Source organism: Macrobrachium nipponense, chromosome 12 (assembly GCF_015104395.2).
Source record: "Macrobrachium nipponense isolate FS-2020 chromosome 12, ASM1510439v2, whole genome shotgun sequence".
NCBI classification, from domain to species: domain Eukaryota; kingdom Metazoa; phylum Arthropoda; class Malacostraca; order Decapoda; family Palaemonidae; genus Macrobrachium; species Macrobrachium nipponense.
Window position 1 is genome coordinate 105211287 of NC_087205.1, and position 17980 is coordinate 105229266.

General features: G+C 38.8%; 1 protein-coding gene across 1 annotated transcript in view; it reads left to right on the forward strand.

Annotated features, from left to right (window-relative positions):
• LOC135224907 (serine-protein kinase ATM-like) overlaps positions 1 to 17980 on the forward strand; it is a 147289-nt gene that overhangs the window by 79770 nt on the left and 49539 nt on the right. The window contains exons 15-16 of the mRNA XM_064264231.1: positions 5599 to 5698; positions 11902 to 12020. Of these exons, the coding sequence (XP_064120301.1) occupies positions 5599 to 5698; positions 11902 to 12020 (219 nt within the window). The remainder of the gene's footprint in view (positions 1 to 5598; positions 5699 to 11901; positions 12021 to 17980) is intronic.

A 17980-nucleotide genomic window follows, 5' to 3' on the forward strand; every position in this document is an offset into this window, starting at 1 on the left:
ATTTTTTTGGGCTCGATGGTTCTAGCCAAATGCATTTCTTCTTGATATGGATTACCTGGCAACTCAGGATGATGAGTAAGCGAGAGCAAGCGGTGTATGGGCTGGCTGCCAGCCCTGCCTGCCGCAGCCCATTACCAGCTGGCTCTCCGAGATAGTACGGTCGGATATTGTCTCTCTCCTCTGCGATGATTGACTACCGAACCGAATCTCTGCCTGGCAATCACAGAGTTAGGTCTTGGTTGGCTGGAATTCTCGCATACGTGATGACCATCTCTACTGCATCGCCTTTGATGTTGCAAGAATTTTCAGACAGCGATATCTCACTAAACTCGCTATCATCTTAATGTTTACCGCACAGTAACAGAAGTCTGTAGCCTAGTCTCCCGCTGCATCGCACCTGCCGCTGCGATGACGCGGAATGCTTCAGACATCTGAGTTTGTTTCTAAATATATCTCTTATTCGTAGGTGTGCAATTGTTCATTGTCCACCCCTGCCAGCTCTTCTTCAAGTATATAGATGTCCTCCCTGATTCAGCCCATGAGAAGCAGTTCTTCAGGCAGTACAATCCCTGTCTTTTCATTATTGAAAAGCGCTCCGCTTTCATCGCAACTCTGACTTCTCACCGAACAGCAATGAAATAGCGGTTTATCGTTTTCAGTCCTCTGTAAAACAACAGGGATTAAGCCGTCTTCACGGGTTGGTGTCATCGGCGGGACTTTTCTACGTTCAGAATCTTGAGAGTTAACTTCTCTCGATTCAGCTGTGAAGATGTAGGTCTGCATTCACCTATCATCTTCGTCTTCAACGGCACATGGCATTGTTTCTCCTTAGTTGAGATTCAACTACTATGAGAACTTCTGTCTTGCCATCAGGCACCTCGGTCTCTAGAAGGCAATTGACTTTCGTCTGTTGGGGACATGCCTTGAGAGAATCATCATCTCGCCCTCCAGCATCGGTGGCAACAGATTGATGATTTGTATGGTCTCTCGGCATAACCCCTTAAAAGGCGAGGTTCACGTGACACTCATCGGATGCATGGATGGCTTGCCTCACACAACCGAACGCAGTCAGTCGGCAGCTGTCGAAGCGTCCGAGACCGTCACGAGCCATGCTGTAGACTTTGTATCAGTTGATGCAGATCAGTCATTACTTCGTCCTACTGGCGTGTTCCAGTACCCATAACTATCGGCAACCACCATGGAGTGTCTGTGTCTTTATCCACTTCGGAGACAACGAGACCGTGATAGACTTCGCCACAGTGGGATACGAGACCGCGAGAGACTTCGCTGCAGTGGGATACGAGACCGCGAGAGACATCGTTGCAGATGGATAGACCGGTAGACGGGTACTGGACATCACTCCGAAGAATATGTCGGACAGGAAGATGGATAGGTCATTGCGACCTTATCTTTCTTTCCCTTCGGGACTGCCCACAGGTCCTTGGAACCTCATTTCCGTGGACCAGTGGTGGATGCTTGGAAGCTATGTTTGCTAACCAGCTCCTTTAAGAGGACAAGTTGCATCTCGTCCATGGTGTGCATTTGTAGAGGTAAGAAGGATGCGAGAGTGACTGGCTCTCCCCCTTCCATGCCTAGTCCCTCCATTCCTCGTCCTTCGGGTTGAGGATAGGACTCAAACTCACACTGGCTGGTCGGACGATTGATGCGGTAAGCCTATACATAAGCATCCTTTTTATGTTTCTTATCAGAATCATAGAAGCAATCCCACTCCTTCCTCTAGCAAGGGGAGGAAGGAGACTGACAATAATGCAAACCCTTCTCAGAATTTTGCATTAATGTCTCCGATGCCAATATTCTTCACAGCCCTTTTTCAGATGAGTCACGATTCCTCACTCATTTTGAAAAGGCCCAGAAGTCTGACTCTTGATCATGCAGCTCCTATACTCTGATCAAGTTGTCAGAGGCAGCAGGGCACTCCTCCTCGCTCTTACGACCAGGAGGAGTAGCCTAGGTGTGCAGAACTCCAGTCAGTTCTAGAGGCTCACTCAGATTCCTCCCACCAATCAGCGAGTCTTCCTTATGTTAAAGGAACGAGGGTTTGTATTACGTATCGGAACAAGTCACAATTTATCGTAAATTGTATTTTTCCTAACTTGACAAACCTGAGGTCCTTTACAGATATGCCCACCTCAATCTGAACCTGGGCCGGAAGGCAAAGTGGAGTGTTTACATCCGGGCAGGCACAGTAGTTACTGCTTAACCACCTTGTTCAAGATTCAACGGCCGTAATTCCAGCTACGGCGTAAGTACATTCCTTATGTTAAAGGACCTCAGGTTTGTATAGTTAGGAAAAATACAATTTACGACAAATTGTGATATTTTGGAAAAGAAATATAAACAACATTTATACAACAGTTTTATTCTCTACATAAGTGCAGGGTAATGGAAAATGGTGTGGTGTTTTGTATACACTGTGTGAATATGTATCATAAAAGGAATGACAAGGAAGATGAATGAAGGAAAAGTAAGAGGAATATAATGAAAGTAATTAATCGGTAGTTTGAGTTATTAATTGATAAATAAATTTTAATGCTGTTTGTGGAATGAAAAATTGAGAAATTAAATATATGTAAATACAGTTAGGGGAATAAAAAAAAATAGTGCACAAGTTGATTAGTTTAAATTCATGGATGTGAAGAATCAGCTCTTGAAGTGAACTACAATCGATCCCCGCTTATTTTGCAGTTTAGTAATCATGGCTTCAGTTATCCACAGATTTTTCTGTGAAACATACATCCTCATTATTCATTAAAAAGTCACCTATTCATGGATTTTTTTTTTCACAGCAATTACTGTATTTTCATATATTTGTGACTATATGTTTCAAGATGATAGTTTTATATATATTGGGTGTTTGAAGTATTAAAATAGGCCGTTATAAGCATTTTAGAGGGGTTTTCAGTATTTGCTGAATCACCGTGGGTGTGGTACACATCCCCCCCTTAACATTGGGAGACAACTGTAAATCATATCCAGATTGCCTCTTGACAGTTAGAACTTTCTCATTTGTGTACTAGTTCTTGTACATAACTTGAACCTTAGTGCAGTGATTTGTATTTTAGTATATATTAGAAGTTGATTTTATCTTTTTTTGTTGAAGTAATATGTAATCCCGATAGTCATTTGCGTACAAATGACGGAGCGTAATTATGCATAAAATTACCCAAAACCCCTTCTGGTGTTTCCAATAACGAATCGCTAGAAGAAACTGAAGGAGTATGGGAAATATCAAAAGCAGGTGACAAAACATATGGAGCAGTCTGGTGTATTGCCGATACAAAAGAATTCGACGACGCTTGGTCATCCAAAGATGGTGTCGTCTCCTTTCTTTTGTATTGGCCCTTCCCATAAAACTTCATCCACTGTTCCACCAACCAACTACGACAAACTGAACAAGGATTAGTAATAGTGCATTCGTTTTCTCTGCACCCACTACATGCTGGATGTGGATCTGTAGACACTGATGTTAACAATCTTGAACGAGGAAACCCACTCATTTCAGGGCATTTCCTTTGTCTCTTCCTAGAACCCAAAGAAATTTCCGTTGGTGAAGCAAAATTCTCCATCACACAACTTACACACACCTATCAGATCACACCCGCACTGAGAACACCCAGAGAAACAAAAAGTAAGAAGGGAAAAAATGAATAAAGTCGGGCAAACTAAAACCGGCTTTGAAACAGATAGAAACTAATCACGTCGTTTCTTAAGGGGGCCGGCTGGAATCCTTATATATGGGGGTATAGGGCAAAAAATGCAAATTCATAAAAAAATTCATGGAGCTTCATATGGCAATTGAGAATACGCATACAAAATATTTTGTCAAAATTCCTCTACTTTCGTAGTTACAGGGTAATTAGTAAACATAACTCAATAAGCGTAAAACATTCATCCATACAAGAAAATGCAATATTTCTTCTGTTATCGTCAATTTTGTTCATTATTGTCAAAGAAATTGTGAGAAATGGCATCTGTAGTGATTCCGTGAGTCGCAGAGGGGACTCTAGGAGTATCCCATGATTCAATGCGAGCACATACTTCAAGTAGTCTACCCGTTCGAATTTCTTCTCTTACATTCGCTTGCTTTTACATGTGTTTATCTATGTTTCGTCAAGAATTTCATCATGCCAATGAGGAAAAGACAAGGAAAACATCTCGCTAACATAAAGACGAAGAAAATTCGCTATAATATGATTACAGAATATCATAATATATGCGATATTAGCGTAATTAGTGAAGAGAGAGAGAAGGAGGGTTGCGTAGTAAGTAAACGCCCCCGTCTTGCCTGAAGCACACGTCACACTGTCCCCCAGGCTACGGTCTTTGAGCAAAGGGATCTTAATTTATGATAAATAACATAGTTTTGGTTTATTAATACCCAAAAAGGAATATGAAATCCATAATAGTCATGATTTATTAACATTGTCTTGACATTCTGTTGCATTTACGTTTGCTTATCTTTGTTTCGGCAAGAATTTCATCATGCCAAAACGGAAAATACTAGGCAAACGTCTAGCTAACATACAGAAGAAGAAAATTCGCTGTAATAAGCCGAGTTAGTGAAGGAGAGAGAGTGAGTTGCGTAGGAAGGAGTGCCCCATCTTGCCTGATGCAGTGTCCCAAGCTACGATATATGAGCAAAGGGATCATCATTTATGATTAAATTATGATAAATAAAATAGTTTTGGTTTATTAATACACAAAAAAGAAATATACATTCATAATAATCATTATTTATGAACATTGTCGTTAAAAAAATACGAAGAAAAACTTTGAACGCCTGTATCTCAAAACTATAGTTATTGACCTTCAAAATCTATCTTCTCACTTAGTTTTAAAGCTATAACATTTGAATTTGGTATATAACTCAGAAAGACATTATAGAACAATCAAATGAAGCCCTTTTTTTCCAATTTTTGTTTCGTCTTTTTTTTATAAATTTTGTTTTCCTAATTTATAGGGTTTATTTTTTTACCATAATGAAAAATTCATATCTAGCAAAAAATGACTTTTAGAAAAAAACTCGTCATTCGATTGGAGGTCTACATCAGGTCTATATATGGTAGTAATCTCAGGTCTTAATATTAAATATCAAGGGAGGAGATAGAATTTGGAAAATGGTTATTTTCAGGATAAATCACCCTGGCGTCACAAAACCGAAGGTCAGAGGCGAAAATCATATGCGGTTTGGAGATGTCCCAAGTTACCTTATTAAGTGGTATGAATATCAAAGTCCTGTCCTTAATAAATGGCATTAGCCAGCCGACTAGGAAAATAATTGTCGGGTCACGGGACGCCAAGGGCATTCAGGGTACTACATACTCCGTGACCTGGTATAGATGCCAATAGTCCCTGGATCTCACAAGTTTATTATTAATTCTTCCGGTTTCCAGCTTAGTGCTAGTATTATCCTAATGTTAAGACCGAAGGTTTGTTAGTTATGAAAAATACAAATTGGTTAAAAATTTGTCATATTTTTTTAACTTTACCAGATTTATCCTAATGTTAAGACCTCAGGTTTGTTAGTTATGAAAAATACAAATTGATTAAAAATTTGCCATATTTTTATCTTTATAGGGACTCCAAGTATATGCATGGACAAGAATGCAATTCAAGTTCTTTTAAAGGTAATAAATTACCTCAGAGCCCAGACACCAGCTGTAGGTTTTACAAAAAGGTATGCATCATCATGTAGATTAAATGTTATTTGAAAAACCTCGTCATAAAACTATTGCTTTTTTAATCCCCTCACTATTTATGGAACCTGACATTGTGTATTACAAAATCATTACTTTTGTACTTACACTGCTTTTCTTGTGAATGGTTTTCATAAGTAACAATTTTTCTTTGTCATCAAGGATGTAGATGAAAATTTTTTTATATCTACATTACTATTTCATATCACTTACATTTTTCACTTATTATAGTTACAGTTGATTATACAATGGATTCTGGAATTAACAAATAGCTTAAACTAAAGTTCTCATGATATTAGTACACTGAAGTTGGGTTAGTCATGCACATCATTAGGCAGTGTTAGAATTCCAGTAACTCGAAAGGGCAGATTGGCCTATGCTTTCCCTTAACAGTAAAGTGCCAAATTATGGGGATTCCCTAAGGATTGACATTGAACTCACATAAAATTGAATGTAGAACTTACCTTATTCAAAATTGACATTGTCTAACAACCTTGAGGGTACCAGTCTCGGCTTCTTTGAAGTCAGCGGAGGATCACATGAATCGGTTGCTCTCGGTCCTGATCTTATTGTTTTCATCTGAGACAGTAAATCAGAGACGTGGTACAAAACACATATAGTTATGGTTTGTAGATAGAATCTCGACTTTCCAAAGAAAGATCCTTTCCAAGCTGATACCTTCTTTCAGCACTGACAATTCACACAGCGCCACATGTACGTAGATCGGTTGTCCAGTTCTCTGGTTGATTCCATCTTAGAGGAATCATCTGTTTCTGGCTTTGCATGTGGTACACAAACAGGAATAATCTCCAAGTAACCCTCGCTTGTACAATCACTTTGTAAATTCATCCATATTATGGAGAAATTGAAGTAAAATGGTAAGATAGAGATGACTGTAAGTACTAAACTCTTCATCTGCAGACATTCGATTTAGGAACAAAGTACATACTCTCCATCCTGGCAGCTAAACACGGAAAGAAATCGTGATTTTAAGTCAGGGCAACCTGGCATACGATTAGTTGGATTTAAAATTCCTGCGATAAGCTCAGGGCGACAAACAGTGCCTCACTACGACCATCTTAAGAACTACGGGAGCGGGGTGCTCTTAGGCATCATTCACGTCAACTGGGTACTCACAGTCACCTCTCAATTAATGCGTGTTTAACTTGTTTTCGATTTAATGTGAGCTAGAAAATATTTTTTTAAATTTTATAAAACACGAAAATTTATATTTAACGAGAACTGGCGCCCGAGCGGTGTTTTCAAATCACCTGAATATCAGCATCATCTAGCGGAAGCAGGCGGACTCACAGAGCAGTTGTGCCCAGGTGAATGATTCTAACGTAATGAGAAGTGCAACTGCAGCAAAAAAGGTGATTGGTGATTTAAATTGCTATACTGTGATGCTAGAGAACTGGAAGAAAGCAACACAGACCAAACTGGAGCAATTTTCCAAGAAAAACCCAAGATCACAGGAAGAAAAAACAAAGATTAAGAAACAGAAAACAAGTGAGCGGGGAAAAAGATGAGCAAGGGGGTGAGGAGGGACAGCCAATGTGTAGGGTGGTGTGCGCTGCAGATGATGGCCGTCAACATAAACAAAGACAGCACAGTGCAATGTATGTATTTATTAACCCTCTTACGCCGAAGCGGTAAAAAAAAAATTGTCTCCCGTGTGCCGGAGGTGTTTCAGAGTGAGCGCGGAAGCGGAAAAAATATTTTTTTCAAAAAATCACAACGCTCTTAGTTTTCAAGATTAAGAGTTCATTTTTGGCTCCTTTTTTTGTCATTGGCTGAAGTTTAGTATGCAACCATCAGAAATGAAAAAAATTATCATTATCATATATAAATAATGCGATATATGATAGCGCAAAAACGAAATTTCATACGTATATAATTGTATTCAAATCGCGCTGTGCGCAAAACGGTTAAAGGTAACAAGTTACTTTTTTTTCGTTGTAATGTACACTAAATTGTGATCATTTTGGTATATAACACATTGTAAAACGATAAAAGCAACACAGAGAAAATATTATCACAAAATAATGCATGAATTCGTAACGCGCGGACGTAAACAAATATTTTTTTCAAAAATTCACCATAAATCTAAATATTGTCCTAGAGACTTTCAATTCTTTCAAAATGAAGACAAATGATTGAATATTACTATACTGTAAGAGTATTAGCTTACAATTGCAGTTTTCGACCATATCTGACGAGTTAAAGTTGACCGAATGTCGAATTTTTTTATATATATATTTTTTATATGCAATTATTTCGGAAATAAGAAAAGCTACAACCTTCAAATATTTTTCGTTTTATTCTACATGAAATTGCGCACTTTTTCATATATAAAACTCTATGAAATGCCTAATATGAAACAGAGCAAATATTCCGAGAATGGGACGTACGCATTTCGGAGATTTGCGGCGGAGAATCTGCGCGCGGAGGGAAGGAAAGATTTTTTTTTAAATCCACCATAAATCTAAATATTTTGCTGGAGACTTCGAATTTGTTTCAAGATGAAGATAAATGACTGAATATTACTAGACCGTAAGAGTTTTAGCTTACAATTGCGTTTTTCGACCATTTCGGTAGAGTCAAAGTTGACCGTATGTGGTTTTTTTTCTATTTATCGTGATTTATATGCAAATATTTCAAAATTGAGAAAAGCTACAACCTTCAATTATTTTTTGTTGTATTCTACATGAAATTGCGCACATTTTCATATCTAAAACTTTATGTAACGGCTAATTTAAAATGGTGCAAACATTACCACAATCGCACGTATGATTTTTTCGGAAGAGTTACCGCGCGGACGTAAAGAAAATGTTATTTTTTCATAAATTCACCATAAATTGAAATATTGTGCTAAAGACTTCCAATTTGTTGCAAAATTAAGGTAAATGATTGAATATTACTGGAATATAAGCGTTTTAGCTTACAATTGCGTTTTTCGACCATTTTGGTAGAGTCAAAGTTGACCGAAGGTTGAAATTTTGGCAATTATCGTTATTTATATGAAAATATCTAAAAACTTATAAAAGCTACAACCATGGGTTGTTTTTAGTCGTATTGTGCATGAAATAGCACACATTTCCATATATAAAACTTTATATAACGGCTAATTTTAAAATGGTGTAAACATTACCACAATCGCATGTATGATTTTTTTCGGAAGAGTTACCGCGCGGACATAAGGAAAAAGTTTTTTCATAAATTCTGCATAAATCGAAATATTGTGCTAGAGACTTCCAATTAGTTGCAAAATTAAGGTAAATGATTGAAGATTACTAAAATATAAGAGTTTTAGCTTACAATTGCGTTTTTCGACCATTTCGGTAGTCAAAGTTGACCAAAGGTTGAAATTTTTGCAATTATCGTTATTTATATGAAAATATCTCAAAACTGATAAAAGCTACAATCATGAGTATTTTATTGTTGTATTCTACATAAAAATGCACACATTTTCATATATAATACTTCATGTAACAGCTAATTTACAATGGTACAAAAATTATGTCAAAGTGACGAAATAATTTCCGAGATGTGTCACAGATACTTTTTAGTGCGGCAAGAAAGAAATTCATGCTTGCGCGCCTGCGTAACGATTGTAAACAAAACAACACCTTGATCCGTGAACTCCCAGCATCCCCCAAGGCGCGTGATTCAAAAGTTTTAGGCTGGTAGGCCTATAAGTATTTTTCCGCGAATTTAAAAAAAAACTTTTGTAAGTCGACGTAAAATACTTCCAGTCGGCACACGGGAGACAAAAAATGTCTACGTAAAATACGTCCAGTCGGCGTAAGAGGGTTAATAAAGCGAAAGAATTTGTGTACTGTATTTACTAATGAAGCAAAAGACTGTGTTTATTTATTAATAAAGCAAAAGATTTTGTTCTGTTTTTCTTTTTTGTCTGGCCTACATAGTATTATATATTAATAATGCAACACAGAGTTCCCCAAGTCCAGGAACGTAACCCCCCTTATTACTGTTATTTGTCATGGGAAGGATGTTTAAAAAACCCATTTTTAGTTAATGCGTGCTCTCCAGGAACATAACCCTCGCGTTAATTGAGAGGTAACTGTACTTAGAAAAAGTTACGTTCCACAGAAAAATTTGCCAGATGGCAAATTAGTGTAATTTGGTCAGTAAATGACTTTGGGTAGATTTCAGCATGCTGAACAACTTTTATTCTTCTGCAGTTTGTCATTTGGAGTCATAATTTAGGAGCTGTAGGCACATCCCGAGGGTATTCACTTATCCTGAGGTTCCTTACATGTCCCTAAAACCTCAGGGATAGGATCTTTTGAATCATCTTAAGGAATCTTACTATCTCCGGACTTCTCTGGTTTTCCAGTGCTACAGATGTCCCTCTTTTGGCGTATGTGTATCGAGATGATTGCATAAGCAAAAAAGCAAACCCTGTTGCAAAAAATAAAATGTAGCACCAAGCCACTTCCCTCTATGTCTCTAATGAATTACAGTAATACCCCGAACTTACGTAATTCGAGTTGCATGAATTCACAATAGCGCAAACTTTTTATTGGAACCTAACTAATTATCATATGCGAGTTCTTCACAATAGCGCGAACATTTGCGAATCCTCCAGAAACACTGCAAAACCCTGCAAAATTGTTATGTTTAATTTATTATGTAAATTTTTAAGTTTTAAAGCCTTTTTGTATAAAAAATGAATTATTTTTATTTTTGTTCATGCATAAATATGAAACAAAGGTAATTACAGCACCTACAGTTAGTGCATATATGTACTTTTACAAAATGCGATACCCATTCACAAAGTTACTGCACTTTTCAAAGATGATATCCCTTCAAAAAATTTGCTTAATTTCTGAAGTACGTAGTAGTATACTAATTTAAATGTTCATGCTTTTAAGTGTAAAATCAGTATGGAGAATCTGTGTATACTATTTATATTTTTTAAAATATATACAAAGGCAGTATGTAATTCACAGTTTGTCACTATATAAGACCTTTGTGATCAACTAGTAAAACATAGAGACATAACAGTAGTTGTTCTGTAAAAATTACTATCTTAACCTTGGAGAAAAATACTGGCACAATCTGTATGTACTTTGTTACATAATTACAGCACATACAGATAATGTACTTTCAGAAGATGTGATCCCATTTGCACTTTTTAAAGGTTATACCCCTCTAGGGTTTTTACCTCACATGATGTACGTATTTCTCTCTCTCTCTTTCATAGTTAGCCCTCACACTAGTACATGATTTTAAATTGATTGAAATTTACCTTCACCCTCAGCAAACATTAGGTGTGTACATACATGTTTTCTTTACTTCATTGAATTGTGTACCTACCTTCCTTATAACAGACTTATGAAGTTTTCACAGTGATGCAAAGAAAACTTCTTTTACTCTGAGGGAAAAAGAAAATGGCATTCCAATAATTAGGGGTAATGTTAGTATACGTACAAAAATTGATACGTATGTACGTAGTAGTTCCTGTAACTTCTTATGCTAACCAGTTATTTCTTTTTTAAGGGTAATGTACTAAACTAACTTTTAAATCAAATTACAGTAACTTTAATTTCATTTAAAAGTTAGCTTAATACTTAGGGAGCATGATTATGGTCATATTTAGTGTTCAAGCTCTAGAAGTAAGCATTTATTAGCATTTTTAGAGTGTGCAAAACTTACGCAAAACTTTTTTGCTTATCATGGTTTCTTCCCAGAACACAACAAATAATGTATCAATGAAATACATGGGTTCTCGTGTGACATCAATCCTAAGTCCTTCAGGCAGATCTTACGAGTCACTATCAATTTGGGGATTTTTAGCCACTCTATCTTTCCCATCTAAATTGAGATTTTTACATAATTTAAAGTAATCAGTTTGTTGTGAAACAAACAATAATTTAGACAGTTTTCAAACAAACCTTAACCTTATAAAGAAAGTTTCAGCTTATGTATCTGACAGAATGGATATAATGACTTGTAGCTGCTTCAAACTCAAGGAACTACCCACTCATGCATTGCTACTTACTGACATTATCAAGGAACTGAAGCTTCCATCCAGTATGAATTTTTGTGTATGAAAGGGCTAATTATAAGTTTAAGGTTTGTATGAAAAAAAAATATGTTGATAGATCATATCCGTTTTTAAAACATGTTTTAATTGGTAACATTGTATGTATTACAGTCAAAGATGCACTCCATGGGATAGAAACCTCTGGCTGAAAGTAAATTACTTGGAAGTTGCCCAAGCAGCATATTACTGTGGTGCATACTTTTCAGCAATTCTGTTTCTAGAAATTCATTGTAAGTAATTTTTGTTTTCATGATGGCAGTAAGCTTAGACATTTAAATCTTGTTTATTGGGAAAGCCATTGTAAAATTGTTGTGGTTTTTACATTTTCAAGATAGTTGATTTGTTTGAATTGGGTGTAATTTTTTTTATGAAATAATTGTATTGACATAATTTCCTTAGAGGAAATGGGCAAGAATTGAAGCCCATTTGCCTGTGGACCAAGGTCAAAGATTTTGGGTTATGTCATATTAGGTATTATTATATAGTTGATCTCAGTGCAGCATTTACTTATTGAGTGCCCAAATTGGACCCAACAAAGATCAATTTATTTACGGAATTCAAAAATGAAAATATTCTTGCTGAAAGCAAAGATTTTTCAATTAACAACATCAATTTTTTAAATAAGGTAGGTTTCTTAAGGGGGCTGACCGGAACCCTTATATATGGGGGTATAGGGCGAAAAATGCAGTCATGAAAAATTCATGGAGCTTCATATGGCATTTGAGAATACGTATACAAAATATTTCGTCAAAATTCCTCTTACTTTCGTAGTTACAGGGTAATTAGTTAACGTAACTCAATAAGCCTAAAACATTGATCCGTACATGAAAATGCAATATTTCTTCTATTATCGTAAATTTTGATTATTATTGTCAAAGAAATTGGGAGAAATGGCATCTGTAGACATTCCCCGAGTCGAGAAGGGAGACTTCATTTCAGTCGGCTACAACTTAAAAGTCCAACCATCAGTGCGAGCACAAACTTCAAGTAGTCTACACGTTCGATTTCACCTCTGACATTCGCTTGCTTTTACGTATGGTTATGTATGTTTTGGCAAGAATTTCATCAGGCCAATGAGGAAAAGACAAGGAAAACATCTCGCTAACATACAGACGAAGAAAAATTGCTCTAGTATTATTACAGAATATTATAATATACGCGTAGTTAGTGAAAAGAGAGGGGTGGGTTGCGTAGTAACGCCCCTGGCTTGCCTGACAGCACACGTCACACTGTGCCCAAGGCTACGATCTTTGAGCAAAGAGATCTTCATTTATGATAAATAACAAAATTTTGGTTTTTTAATACCAAAAAAGGGATTTTGACGAAGGAAAAATCTATTTCTGGGTGATTGGCTCGTGTCGCCCTATGAAACCCATCCCTTTTTATGGTTTGTTTTCCCCCCCCTTGCAGGACAAGATGTATTTATGTTTTATTTAAGGATGACCGCTAGGGGCGCTGCTGTCCGTGGCGTCCTCTAGTAGTAGTAGTAGAGGCTGCATCGCCCGTTGGTATCGGCTCTCTCTTAGGGGGATTCTGATAGGGAAGTTCTAATTGGTGTTTGTCTCGTGGTAGTGTTCCACACTCGCCCCTATATCATACCGACACTTCTTTTTAAGAGTGAGCGAGTCAGTCTTACTGACATTTCTTAATTTTGTTTTTTCTCTGGTAATTTTAGGATAATTTTACCTAGAAAGATGATGTTAAGGATTACTTTCATAGGCCGACACGAGCTGAGCCCAGAAATGGAATATGAAATTCATAATAATCATGATTTATTAACATTGTCTTTGTAAGAAGAGCGTACACCTTCGAGTTTCACCTCTGACATTCTCTTGCATTTAAGTTTGTTTGTCTTTGTTTCGGCAAGAATTTCATCATGCCAAAGAGGAAAATACAAGGAAAACATCTCGCTAACGTACAGAAGAAGAAAATTCGCTGTAATAAGCCGAGTTAGTGAAGGGGAGAGAGAGAGTTGCGTAGGAAGGAGTCCCCCATCTTGCCTCAAGCAGTGCCCCAGGCTACGATATATGAGCAAAGGGATCATCATTTATGATTAAATTGTGATAAAATGGTTTTGGTATATTAATACACAAAAAAGAAATATACATTCATAATAATCATTGTTTATTAACATTGTCTTTATAGAAATACGAAGGAAAACTTTGAACGCCCGTATCTCAAAACTATACTTATTGACCTTCAAAATCTATCTTCTCACTTAGTTTTAAAGCTATAATATTGGAATTTGATATATAACTCAGAAAGACATTATAGAACAATCAAATGAAACCCTTTTTCCAATTTTTGTTTCGTCTTTTTTTTATAAATTTTGTTTTCCTAATTTATAGTGTTTATTTTTTTACCATAATGAAAAATTCATATCTAGCAAAAAAATGACTTTTAGAAAAAAAACTTCTCATTCGATTGGAGGTCTACATCGGGTCTATATATGGTAGTAATCCCAGGTCTTAATATTAAATATCAAGGGAGGAGATAGAATTTGGAAAATGGTTATTTTCAGGATAAATCGCCCTGGCGTCACAAAACTGAAGGTCAGAGGCGAAAATCATATGCGGTTTGGAGATGTCCCAAGTCACCTTATTAAGTGGTATGAGTATCAAAGTCCTGTCCTTAATAAATGGCATTAGCCGGCCGGCCCCCTTAAATAAAGTATATTTTTTTCTTCTTCTTTTTCTCAGGATTAATCCCTGAGAACCAGCCCAAGAAGAGTCTACTTGAGACTCAGAGGTCTGGAAAAACTAAGCCCTATTGATAATAATAATATATAGTTGAACTTATTTAAAAAAAAAGAAGAAGCATCTCACAGAGTCTTTGAGGATTTTTTTTCCAAGACTTAGTATTTATTGTTGGTTGTAATTTTAATTTCCAAGGATTGTTGTTGTTATGGATATACAATCTGACACATTTTAAGTAGAGAATATCTACTGAGTGAATGTTGTTACAAGATTAGCTGTGTAGTGTGCAAGTGAGATAGTATGGGTCTGCAAAGTGCCCAGCTTGTAAGCTTATGCTTGACCTTTCAACTGTCATGTGAAATGCTTCTGCTTTCACCTCCTTTTGGATGTACACATCATTGTTTCCTTGTTTTTACTTATGAAAAATACAAATTGGTGAAAAATTTATCATTTTTCTCAGTTGGAGAATCAACTAGAGCTATGTAGATGTGAGGGTCTGGTATATTTGTGGCTGTTTCACAACTTCTGTTTAAGTAGGCCTATAGAAGTTATGTTTACAATGTTGAATTGAAAGTCAGTGCTTGTTCTTCCTCATGTGAGGAGTGTATGGGTCGGGCTTCTCACTGGGAAAGGAATTTGAAGGGATGGAAAAGGACTGATATTAGCCTTCTGCACATGTGGGAGCAAATTCCTAGTCCTCCAGCAGCAGTAGCCTTTGATTCTTTTTTTCTTTCTTGGTTGTAATTTCATGTTTTGTACATGCAACTTCCCCGGCAGATATATACTTAGCTATCTCCGACGTCCCGACGGAATTCAAAACTCGCGGTACACGCGACAGGTAGGTCAGGTGACCAGCCCACTCCCGCCGCTGGGTGGCGGGACTAGGAACCATTCCCGTTTTCTAACCAGAATTTTTCTGTCGCCGGTAACAACAACACCGTTGTTGGTACCTCCTGCTTTGGAATTCTTTTCTCGTTGGCCGAGGATTATCTGTTTGACCTTTGGTGATGTATATTGATCTTTGGCTTTGGCATACGCTTATTGTGGACCGTTTTTTGGATTCTCTTTTAAAATGTCTGACGTGGTACCTGTATTTAGAGTGTGTACGAAAGAGGAATGTAAGGTGAGGCTACCGAAAGCTACGGTGGATCCTCACACGGTCTGTAAAAAATGTAGGGGGAATGATTGTTCTGCAACTAATACCTGTCTGGAATGTGAGAGTTTAACGGAAGTGGAATGGAAGACCTTGGCTTCTTATGTAAGGAAACTTGAGAAAGATAGAGTTAGGAGGGCTTCCATCAGAAGCTCAAGTAGATCCTGCTCTATTGAGCAGGAAGTAGCTCCTAACTCTTCTGTTAATTCACCTGCTCATAGTTTGGTTTCAGCCCCTTCCCCCAGCAGCGAACCTGTGGATGTGTCTACGGAAATGGCTGCAATGAGAGCCTCAATTATAAACTTAAAATCGCAACTGCAAGCGATGAAGGAGACAGGTAAGCGCAGTGACGTGTGCAGTGATTTGTGCAGTGTCCCCAGTGAAGTGGAGGGGGCGTCTGACCGACTCCGCATTGCTCCTAGGCCTAGACCTCTTTCAGACTCCCATGACCAAGGAGGAGGAATGTCGAAAGCCGCAAGGGGGATGTAGAGTATTCCAACGGTCAGGCGTCCTTCGGCAGATCCTGTAGCCGCTTCCAGGCTGCCAAGGACAGCTATTGCAAAAGCGTCCTCAGGAAGTGCTTTTCTGACTCGGACTCTTTGTCCCCAAGAAGAGGATGGAGTTCTACCTCTAAGTCGCGCCCTCTTAAGAGAACCTGGAAAACGACAGCAAGCGAATCTTTGCATTCCAGTCCTGAGCCTTTTCCGGAGTATTCTCCTGCTCGTAAGAAGAGAGCTACGAGATCTCCTGACTCTTCTCCGGAAGGTTTTGCTCACAAGACAAAGGAAGTTTTGGTAGGACTCCAGCAGCAGTTGTCCGCCTTAGTAGGAGTTCTTTCAGAAGGCTCTTCTAGGAAGAAAGACGTTTCTCTCCCATCAAGAGTTCTGTTAGGAGAGCCTCAGAGAGTAGGCGCCCGGAGCCAGCAGACTCCTCGCCTGAAAGGTTTTCGTCCCCCAGCGAAACCTTCTTCAGTTAGTTATGACAGGACTCGTATGTCCTCTCCTTCTAAGCTCGCTGATCGGAAACTCCCTGCGAGCAAGAGTTCTCCCAGGAGTTTTTCTAGAGGCAATTGCGCCTCTCTTGACAAGTACCAGGAGCCTGAGAGCCTCCTTCCACCTGATTTTTCGCGGATTTCTCGTGAGAGAATTCATTCGGCTAAGAGCTCCGGGAGAGAAGAGAGCCCCTCTCTTTTCAGAGCTCCGCAAGGAAGGAAGAGCGTTCGTTCATCTAGACGATTCTCGAAGGAAACAACCCTCTCCCTCGGCAAGTGCCAGAAATCAGGAGTCCCGTAGGATTTCTTATAGAATCCTCCTCTAAGGGCGCAAGAGTCTCGCCCGAGTAGGCACCATGATTTTGACAAGTGCCTCTTCGCCTCCCAGGAGGTCTATGGAGAGAATCAAGCGCCTCTCGACTGGACGCAAAGATAAAAGGAGCTTTGTTTTCTCCTGCTAGACGCAGTTACCAGGATGCAAGCGCCTCTTCTACTGGATGACGGGAACAAACGGGTTCTCCTTTCTCCTCGCAGGCGCATTTCGCCTTTCCAAGCTCCTCAACAGCCAAGCAAGCGCCTCTCCTTCTTGGACCCAGGCGCCCTGACCCAGGCGCAAGGCCTCTCCTTCTTGGCCCAGGCGCACTCACCAGGATGCAAGCGCCTCTCCTTGGCGCCAGGAACAGGATGTTCTCCTTTCTCCTCGCAGGCGCTCTTCGCCTCTCCTAGCAGGTGCAAGGAGCAGATCAGAAGCCCGAGTATAGGGAAACTCCAGGACTCTTGCAGGAAGGAGGATAGGACCAAGTTTTCGGATAATATCCAACAAGTGGACATTGATTCTCCTGCAGATAGGATTCGCGAGAGAAAAAGGCTTCTTTCTCCGGATCGGACTCCGGAAAAGGGAAAGCCCTCTTCGCCTGCAGCTCTTTTGGAAGATGTTTCGGAAGAAGAAATCCCCAAAGATGCAGGAGTTTCGGACTATAAGAGGCTTGCTTCTCTTTTGTTGCAAGTGTTTGGAGACTCGCTACGCCCGTCGGATCCCCCTTCTCCGGGATCTTTATTATCCAGCACGAAACTGTCGAAGTCCTCCTCCTTTGTCAGGATGACCCCTACTCTGTCTATGAGAAAGTCTCTGAAGAACCTCGAGAGCTGGCTCAGATCGAGGAAGGAAGCGGGGAAGACGGTATTCGCTTGTCCTCCTTCCAAGCTAACGGGAAAACCAGGTATGTGGTATGACACCAAGGAGCCGATGGGCCTGGGACTCCCTTCGTCCTCAGATGCGGACTTTTCCGCTCTGGTAGATTCATCAAGACGACGCTCTCTGCATTCTGCAAAAGCCTCTTGGGGGATCTG